Source organism: Garra rufa, chromosome 25 (genome assembly GCF_049309525.1).
Source record: "Garra rufa chromosome 25, GarRuf1.0, whole genome shotgun sequence".
Taxonomy (NCBI): domain Eukaryota; kingdom Metazoa; phylum Chordata; class Actinopteri; order Cypriniformes; family Cyprinidae; genus Garra; species Garra rufa.
Window position 1 is genome coordinate 29,337,057 of NC_133385.1, and position 10,513 is coordinate 29,347,569.

Below are 10,513 nucleotides of genomic sequence, written 5' to 3' on the forward strand. Positions count from 1 at the left end.
TCGTGATAGATTTGTGAATGTTCAACACTTGCGTTATGTTTTTATATAAGTGCGCGTGATACATCATGTGCCTAACCTGTGTTTGAACCCTAGATGGGCCTGATATATTGGTTGTATAACTTGATGCACCTGAAATGCTCTAATGAACTCTTGGCAGTCAATTTAGACAAAATGGTCCACTAACCCGGTTTGTTTCTGTACAGCTGTTATTTCTATTCAGCCTTCAGAACAAAGAGACCAATAGAGAGCTTTTGTAGTTAGTCACTATGTTTATTCAGTCACGGGCTGCGTCTCAATTCTACAATCACACGCTTCAAGTAACAGCTATAACCGTCGCTGTGTATCACCACTCGGCTAGGAGTGTGTCGTTGCTCTTGCGTTGAACCAACACTGACAGAAAAAAAAATACATTAAAAACAGCACTTTGTTTCCAGCTGATACGTAAGGTGTACACTTACACAAATTGCAAGTAGATGGATTATCTAAACAATAAACTTAAACCATTTTTCAACACCTCAATATGATTTTATGTCATACCATAATTTACAATTAACCTCGAGAACAAATTAAGCCGTTGTAAAAGTTTTTTTTATCCCAAGATATACGTAAAAGTGCTTTTTCCGGTAGACAATCAGTGCACTTATGATTGAAGAAGTCACGCAAAGTCATTAAACTTGGGTTATGGCGTGTGTTTTCTTGCGCAGTCTTGCAATGTTTGCGATGATGAAATGCCTTAAACAGTGTTTTGACATTCTTACGCAAATGGTTGCGTTTAATTCAATTAACAATTCAAAATTGTTAAGTAACATTCAGTGTAACAATTCAAAATTGATTCTAAAACCGTTGCATTCCATTAAAGGCAACAATTCAAACTCATTCGGTTAACTATTCGGTTAACTGTCGCATTTCTTGTGGAAATTCTAATTTTTCCGTAAAACCATTGCATTAAATTCAATGTGACAATTCAAATTTGTTTCTAAAACCATTCTTTAAAAACAGTTCTAAGTTAAATTGTTGGATCAAATTCAGTGCGACGATTCAAAATCATTCGTTAAACCATTCTTAAGTTTACTGTCGCATTTCATGTAGAATTTCACATTTGTTTGTAAAACCATTGTAAGGTAAGCCCAAATCACATTTAATTTAACACGACAATTCAAAATCATTCCTAAAACCATTGTTTTTAAACAGTTCTAAGTTAAATTATTGGATCAAATTCAATGCGACAATTTAAAATCTTTCGTTAAACCATTTTTAAGTTAATTGTCACATTTCATGTAGAAATTCACTTTTGTTCGTAAAACCATTCTAAGGTAAACCCAAATCGCATTAAATTTAACATTACAATTCAAAACAGTTCTAAGTTAAATTGTTGGATCAATATCAATGCGACGATTCAAAATCATTCGTTAAACCATTTTTAAGTTAACCGTTTATTTCATGTAGAATTTCACATTTGTTCGTAAAACCATTGCATTAAATTTTACTTGACAGTTCTTGCGTTATTTGTTAACTGCATTTAATGTAACAACTTAAAATGCAAAACAGTTAAGTTAAAGTGTTGCATCAAATTCAGTGCGACAATTCAAAAATCTTTCGTTAAACCATTCTTGAGCTAACTGCCGCATTTAATTTGAAATTGTTCGAAAAATCATTCTATGGTAAAACTTTTGTATTGAATTCAATGTGACGATCCAAAATTTTTTGTAAAACCATTCTTTTCAAACAGTTCTAAGTTAAATTGTTGGATCAAATTTAATGTGAAAATTTTAAGTCAATCGCTAAACCATTCTTTAGTTATCTGTCACATTTAATGTAAAAATTTAGCGCATGATTTTAAATTTTAGAACTTTTAAAAGAATTGTTCGTGAAACTATTCTTAACTGTTGCATTTCATGTAAAAATTCTAAATTGTATGTAAAACCATTCTTTTAAAACAGTTATAAGTTAAACTGTTAGATCAAATTCAATGCGAAAATTTAAAATAGTTTGCTAAACCATTCTTGTTCATTTTAGCATTTAAAATTGTACATAAAAATTTGAAGGTACTTAGCTGCGTTCAATTCGGTGTGAAAAGTTATGCAGAAAATCGTTTAATGACCAGTTTTTTGTTTTTCAAATGAGAACTATTGTGCGCATATCTTTTTACAATTTGAGTTTGTAAACTCAAAGAACAACTTTCTAGGATTCTGACCTGATTTTTAAACGTTTATCGTTTTGTTATACATGTAAACACACCGTGATATTTCATGAAACTGATATTTTGTAAAACTTTGGTTTCACGTGTTGGTCTTGTTGAAATGATCAATTGCGTGACGCAGGACGCGAGTACGGAATGCTAGCTGACCTCAGAACGGAATAAAAGAAGAGACTCAAATTGCACATCGTCTTGTTCACAAGTGCTTCTTTCTTGAATATACAATAGTACGCACATAGACACAAACTTTTACAAAGGCTGATGATCTTTGTCAAGACAACAGGAATAAACCATTTCTCCTCTGTAGCTAAAATAAGGAGGGTTACAATCTGAGACTGGCGAGGAGATTTCCGACAGCTACAGGCAGTGAGGTTTACGAGGTCAGGAGAGAGATAGGCAGGACTCAGAGGTTTTGTGACACTGGCTACATTTTGGAGGAGACCACGGTTCACAGGGTCAGCTCCTTCTGAACGCCCCACAGGGTCTCGGCGCTCTTCACCAGCTGTTTCTCCTCGTCCGCCTTGAGGGTCATGTGGACAACATCTGTCAGGCCGGTGTTACCCAGGATGCAAGGCACGCTGAGGAAGACTTCATCATTCACACCATGCATTCCCTGTGAATAAGCAACACACAATGATAATGGTGCTCTGTAGCTGTTCCAAAACTTAGCAAGCTAATCCTAGCCCACAATTTCACACATCAAAAGTTGCTTTGAATAAAATGACTTGTCCTTATTAGATGCCCCATTTTGGGGCATCACATGTATCTTTCGAAGAAAATTCAATCCCAGAATGCACTACGACAAACTCAGAGAAGCATTTAATCCAAAATGGTGGAGAGATGAATTCAGAAATTCAGAAAGGAAATACAAAGGAAACTCAGGTGGTTTGAAAACTCAGTCTGCAATGGCTTCCAATAGTTAGCCGTTAGCATGTTGCTATGCTGAAGACTTGTCCTTATTAGATTCCTCATTTTGAGGCAAGTAATTTTTATCTCTTTAGCATAGCTACATGCTAATGGCGAACTATCAGAAGTTTTCAAACTGCCCAATTTTCCTTCAAGTTTTTATTGCCCTTTCTGAATTTTTAAATTCTTCACCATTTTGGATGGAATGCTTCTCAGAGTTTGTTGCAGTGCATTCTGGTATTGAATTATCTTCGAAAGCTACATGCAATGCTGCTTTATATAAGGTCAAAATGAGGCATCTAATAAAGACATCTAATCTGCAATGGTTACCGATAGTTAGCCGTTAGCATGTTGCTATGCTAAAGAGATAGAAATTACTAGTCCTTATTACATTTCTCATTTTGAGGCATCTAATCTGCAATGGTTACCGATAGTTAGCCGTTAGCATGTTGCTATGCTAAAGAGATAGAAATTACTAGTCCTTATTACATTTCTCATTTTGAGGCATCTAATCTGCAATGGCTTCCGATAGTTAGCCGTAAGCATGTCACTATGCTAAAGAGATAGAAAATACTTGTCCTTAGTAGATGCCTCATTTTGGCCTTATATAAAGCAGCATCACATATATCTTTCAAAGTTAATTCAATCCCAGAATGCACTCCGACAAACTCTGAGAAGAATTTCATCGAAAAATGGCGGAGAGATGCATTCAGAAATTCAGAAAGTGCAATGAAAACTTACAAAGGAAACTCAATCTGCAGTGGCTTCCGATAGTTAGCTGTTAGCATGTCGCTATGCTAATGAAATAGGCACATGCTAACCACATTAGTGTATTGAGTAAGGAAGCATTGGAAGATAAACAAGTTAAATGTACTTGCATGTGCACCCGATATGTGTGCTTTTGTGCTTGTTTTGTTAGCTTAGCAACATGCTAACATAAAATATACAGAAATCAACTGTGAATGTCAAGTCTTTTAAGCGGTTCATGTCATGAGCACTAATTGTGCGAGTCACTGTCCATGAAGAGTTTATTCAGAGCTTTTACTCGGTACATGAAACAGTTTCATTAATGTAAAACCTTAACAAAATATTTGTGTGTTTGCGCTTTGTTAATAACATGTTAACAGGACATCTGTCGAAACTAATTGTGAACATACTTGCTTTGTGTGATGAGTACTCGTCCAAGAAGAGTTGATTAGATCAGTTACTTGTACGGCAAGATAGATCAATCCAATTAAAACCATATCCAATATTTGTGCGTTTGTTAGCTTAGCAGCATGCTAACGTAAGATGTACTGGAACCAACTGTGAATGTTAATCAAGTCAATGCTCTTTGAGTGATGAGCACTATTTGTGGCAGACAAAAAGTTGTTCAGATTGGGTACTCAGTACATATTAAGATTGTACATTAGCATGTTGCTAAGCTAACAATCCAACTGTTAAGACACTGGAATCAAATGTAAACATTAGTCAGTTCTTCCTTGTGCTTTAAGTTTACGTTTTTGTTGAATACAGAACTGCCGTCCATGAAGAGCTTCCCAAATCCCTCACTTGGACTAGCATTCATTAGATGGCGGTTTTGAAATGGAGTTTATTATAAAATATGGGTCTGTTCATGTTCTGACTCTCCGTACTAGAAAAATGGTTCACAATATTTGGTTAATAAAGATGGATGGCCGTTGAGAAGTAAACAAGAGAATCTCACCTTGACCAGAGTTGAAACTGGATGACACTTGCGTAGGTTCTTCAAGATGCTCTCACACAGGTCAGCTACAGACATACCAATAGCCCAGGAAGTGTAGCCCTTCAGCTTAATAACCTCATACGCACTGCCAATACAAAACAGATTTATGTTAAACACAGATAAACAACCACGAGTCCAGACTAAATACATCAAGACAAATACTCAACGATCTGATTTATAGGTTTTCTAATGGCAACACAGAGTACTCATTTAGTACAGATCGTATACAAACAAAGAGAAACGACTCGTAACACTTGGCCTCTCTCCCTAAAATTTTTCTATATGTCATTCTGAGGCAATTATGAGTGCACTAAACCACTGTTCAAGTAATTCACCTGTCAACCACCATCTTGTGGACGCTCTTCCAATCCTCCTTGTCTTTTTCTGTTCCCATGTCAGGGTTCAGACCCTGGAGGGACACTCCAGCAACGTTGACTCCACTCCACACAGGAACTACAATAGAAACAGGACGTTTACTTTTTATGAAGGAAATGATTGGTGTTCATAGTGTTCTTAAAGCACATCTGTGCTCCCAATCATCTTTGCAGTCCTCACCGCTGGAGTCTCCATGTTCTCCAACTACCCAACCATGGCAGCTAGATGGGTGAATGCCCAGCTTCTCTCCCATCAAGTAACGGAAACGAGCAGAGTCCAGGTTTGTGCCGCTACCGATAACACGGTTCCTGGGCAAGCCGCTCAGCTTCCAGGCCACGTAGGTCAAGATGTCAACTGAAGAGAAGATAACATTGGTTTGCAGTCTCTGAGGCTACATGACATCAACTGAAACCTTTGAAAAAAAAAAAAAAAGTCCAGGTATGACATACCTGGGTTTGAGACCACCAGAAGGATGCAGTTGGGGCTGTACTTGATGATGTTGGGGATGATGAACTTGAAGATGTTGACGTTCCTCTGGACGAGGTTCAGGCGGCTCTCGCCCTCCTGCTGACGAGCTCCAGCGGTCACAACGACCACTTTGGAGTTTGCGGTCACACTGTAGTCTGGAAATCACATGGAATAATCAATTTTAGAAAGATCTCACACTCCCCTGGTTTCTTTATTCCTGTCAAACACTCTCTCAAAGCCTGTTAAGACCAAGCTTAAGTAAACTGTAGAAACCACTGGCTTCAAGGGTCTCAATGATCTGATTATGCTTATGTTTATGTTTTTGGAAAATGCACTTCAAGACCGAATAATTGTAAATATGTTTTTAGACCAGGGATAGGCAACGTCAGTCCTAGAGTGCCGCTGTCCTGCAGAGTTTAGCTCCAACCCTAATCAAACACACCTGGGGGGTGTTCCATAAAACAAGTTTACCAAATAAGTCAGGCTTATTTCAGTTAGTCTGACTTATTTTGAGCCAAATCAAGTGACAATAAGTCAGACTAACTGAAACTAAGCCTGGCTTATTTGGTAAACTTGTTTTATGGAACACCCCCCTGAACATGCAAATCAAGGTCTTCAGGATTACTAAGGCTACAGCCAGGTAATATTTTTTTCAGGGTTGGAGCTAAACTCTGCAGGAAATCGGCACTCCAGGACAAACATTGCCTATCCCTGGTTTAGACAGAGGTGGGCAGTCCTGTTCCTGGAGAACCTCCTCCCTGCACTGTGCAGCTCCAGCCCTGATCAAACACAACTGAACCAGCTTAGAAGATCTTCAGGAGAACTTGATAATTACAGGTGTGTTGGATCAGGGCTGGAGCTGAAATTTGTAAGTAGGTAGACGTTCAGGAACAGGATTGGACACTCCTGGTTTAGACCTTAGATCTTCAACCCTGCTTCTAGAGACCCACTGTCCTGGAAAGTTTATTTCCAACCGGCTTTAGCTCATGTAGCCTCTGAAGCAGTCCTAAAGACCTTGATTAGCTGGTTCAGGTGTTTGATTAGGGTTGTAGCTGAACTCTGCTGGAGAGTTGGTCCCAGAAGCCGAGTTGAAGACTTAGGGCAGGGTTCCTCAACTCTGGACCTCGAGATCCACTTTCCTACAGAGATTAGCTCCAACCAAGATTAAACACACCTACCTGCAACTTTGTAGCAATCTTAAAGACCTTAATTAGCCTGTTTAGGTGTGTTTGATTAGGGATGTAGCTGAACTCTGCTGGAGAGTTGGTCCCAGAAGACGAGTTGAAGACTTAGGGCAGGTGTCCTCAACTCTGGACCTCGAGATCCACTTTCCTACAGAGATTAGCTCCAACCAGGATTAAACACACCTGCAACTTTGTAGTAATTCTGAAGACCTTGTTTAGCTTGTTCAGGTGTGTTTGATTAGGGTTGGAGATAAACTTTTGCAGGAGAGTAGATCTGGAGGTCCAGAGTTGAGGACTCCTGACCTCCCTAAACTCCTGGGTTTGATACAGCCCTGCAAAGTTAAACTACAACCCTAATGAACTACCTTGTAACCCTTCTGACCTTGATTAGCTTGTTCAGGTGTGTTTGATTAGGGTTGGAGATAAACTTTTGCAGGAGAGTAGATCTGGAGGTCCAGAGTTGAGGACTCCTGACCTCCCCTAAACTCCTGGGTTTGATACAGCCCTGCAAAGTTAAACTACAACCCTAATGAACTACCTTGTAACCCTTCTGACCTTGATTAGCTTGTTCAGGTGTGTTTGTTTAGGGTTGAAGTAAAACTCTGCAGGGCTGTGGCTCTCTAGGACTGACGTTTCCCATCCCTGGAATAGACCTTTCTCTTGCAATTTGTTCTTGGTGTGAATAGACATTTATTCTAGATTGGCTTCAAAATCATTTCTCAAGTCAATAAAGTTTATAAAATTATTCTGTTGAAGGCGTGACAAAGCAACAGGATGGTCGACCAGTGTCGGGCCATCTTTGAGTATTGGAACAAACTGTGAATGTCAATGAAATCTTTCACGTCATGAGTGCCAATTATTGCACTTTTGGGAGTTGCTGTGCATGAAGAGTTGTTCAGATTAGTTACTCTGTACATAAGAGATTAAAACGGTGCCCAAAATTTGTACACCTTGCAGTGTGTTCAAGCACACCGTTTTTACCACCAAACAGCACCAATCAAACTTCCTGCTCCTTATCATCAACCATAAATTGCCTTCTTTTTTCACTCACATTTTAGTTTAATGGTAGACTACGAAATCTGACCTTTATCCGCCACTATCTTGTGTGTCTTGAGAAAGAGGCTGCCATGCTGCAGGTCCATGGCCTCTCCTTTCAGTTTATCTTCCATCACGTCCACTAGGGCGAGTTCATCAGTCAGATCCTGCACAAACACATGCATTGCTAAGACCTTCATTTTGGACAACTTTCTCAGTATTTTGATTCGTTTTGCACCCTCAGATTCCAGATTTCAAATAGTTGCATCTTGGCCAAATATTGTCCTATCCTAACAAACCATACATCCATGGAACGCTTAAATTTATTCAACTTTCAGATGATCAATCTTCAAAAAAAATTGACCTTTATGGCTAGTTTTTGTTGTATGCATTGTAGGTTCAGCAATTGCATTTCACACCAATGGAAAAATGCAGAGAGCTGAAGAGTGATGCAAACTCTTAGAATTTGCTTGGTCCGCAGATACAGGGATCATGTTTACTCTTGGCGGGGGTTCAAGGCCTTCCTGCTCATTCAGAAATTGCTTGATGTTCAAAGGTCAGGAAAGGTGTTATTTCCTTGAGCCACAGCAGTTTCACTCACAGTGAGAATTCAGGAGAAAATAATAAGCTCATCCCCAAGTTCAAGCAAGAATCAATGAGACATTTTCATTCTTTTTTTTGTTTTGTTTGGAGGTTACAGGAAAAAGTGGACACAACATGGCATTTGATTTCATTTGGACCTACACAAATGGTCCAAATTCTAACCAGTTGTTAAAATTGTATTATAAAGGCACATAATTATTTGCTTACCTCATAAAACTTTATCAAATCTCAAATTCAAATATAAGTGATATGAGATTAATATAGTTACTCTTTACAGAAAAAGTTAGATTGCAAGAAATAATGAGGGAACTGGGTTGGGAAATGTCACGAGCCAGATTCAAACCCAAACGGCTCACAAAAGAATCCCACAAGAACCACAATTATTAATTTCTTTATTAATAAAAAAATAAATAAATCTATTTATTAAATATTTTTTTAAAAAAAGGCCCAATTTATTTGATAATTCTGCATTGTTTAAAATTAAATAAATTATAATTATATTTATAATTTAAAAAAAAACTATTTATAATTAATATTCATTGGACATTTGTAGTAAACACAAGGCACATTTCTGTCCTTTATTGTTAGAACAATGAAAACTGTCATTTAGATGCTTTACAAAGATCTAATTATTTTAAAATGAATTAGAAAATAAATCTATCATTTTAGATATTTTAAAAAAGCCACATTTAACTCAATTTATTTTAAAATAGATTTGTCATTTAGGTTATTTTACAGATGTAATTGTACTCAGTTTATTTTAAAATCAATTATTAATTGTTTAATTAATTTGAAAATAAATCTGTAATTTAGATGTTTTTAAAAAGTTACTGCATTAAAAATAATAATATATACAGACACACATTAATGACTCAATTTGTTTTAGAATACTGCAATTTTTTATAATTAAATAAAAAAATATAATTAAATTCTTAATTATCAACAAGTCATTTGCATAATTTAACACTTCCAATTACTCAGTTTAAGTGTATATATATATATATATATATATATATATATATATATATAGTAATATTATAAATTTATAATATTTATAATTAATATTCAAGCATTTGTAGTAAACGCAAGGCACATTTCCATCCTTTTTCATTACAACGATGAAAACTTGGTCTTATTTAACAATTTATTTTAAAATACATTATTAATTTCCTAGCTAATTTTAAATAAATCTACCATTTAAATATTTTCAAAAGGCCCAATTTTACTCATTTAGGTAATTTAACTGGTCTAATTTCACTCATTATTTTAAAATAAAATCATAATCTTTCAGTTAATTTTAAAATAAATCTGTAATGTAGATCAAGGTTACTAAATTTAAAAGATAACATTATTAGTTCCTCAATTTATTTTCTAATTAAGTAAAAATAATTACTTTTTTAATTAGTCATTTACATAATTTAAAATATCTAATTTTACTCAGTTTATTTAAAAAAATATATTTTAAATAAATGGAAAAACATTGTTATTTAATTGTATGAATTGTATAATTTATATATTTTTTCTATTTTAAAATTAATTTTAGACATTTTAAATGGCAAAGCATGACTGTAATGAATGTAATGGCTGTTTATCCATTGCAGTGACTCACTGACCTTGAGGAGGATGCTGATGGCGGCAGCCATTCCAACCATTCCCACTCCCACCACTGTCACCTTGTTGGTGGGCCCTGCAGACTCTTCCTTGCTCACATGAGCGATGAGCTTCTCCTTTGTAGAGGCCATCTTCAACTACAAGAGACAGAATCTCATCAGCTATGCATTTTAAACACATCATTAAGACTATGAGTAATCTGAACTGGCATTTTCAAACAACTGCTCCGACGGATCGTTTACATGACACTGAGGGCTCCACTAAGGAACGTAGCTATTTCATCTCCATGTCAAATACAGAGAGGGAAAAGGGAAAAGGTTAAAGGTGTAAGAGCAAAGCGCTATTTTCATCCGTCACGTCCTCCAGCCTCTGCAGCGCTGTGTGTGCAGA

General features: G+C 36.5%; 1 protein-coding gene across 1 annotated transcript; it reads right to left on the reverse strand.

The window, feature by feature from the left end:
* Positions 1–249: 249 nt before the first annotated feature.
* On the reverse strand, positions 250–10,260 carry LOC141301250 (L-lactate dehydrogenase A chain). The gene is made up of 7 exons (XM_073831504.1): positions 10,126–10,260; positions 7,959–8,076; positions 5,672–5,845; positions 5,403–5,576; positions 5,183–5,300; positions 4,809–4,932; positions 250–2,810 (listed from the first exon to the last, which is right to left on the reverse strand). Exons 1-7 carry the CDS (start codon positions 10,252–10,254, stop codon positions 2,646–2,648), a joined length of 1,002 nt encoding a protein of 333 aa, XP_073687605.1. The 5' UTR covers positions 10,255–10,260; the 3' UTR covers positions 250–2,645.
* Between the last annotated feature and the right edge of the window lie 253 nt (positions 10,261–10,513).

What these genes read in the sequence shown, in the direction of transcription:
- LOC141301250 (XM_073831504.1), bottom strand. Translation starts at nt 10,254, where the DNA reads ATGGCCTCTACAAAGGAGAAGCTCATCGCTCATGTGAGCAAGGAAGAG. An exon ending in TCTGGTGGTCTCAAACCCAG is followed by an intron (nt 5,577 to 5,671) that starts GTATGTCATACC and finishes TCTTCTCTTCAG; the next exon opens with TTGACATCTTGACCTACGTG. An exon ending in CACAAGATGGTGGTTGACAG is followed by an intron (nt 4,933 to 5,182) that starts GTGAATTACTTG and finishes TTGTATTGGCAG; the next exon opens with TGCGTATGAGGTTATTAAGC.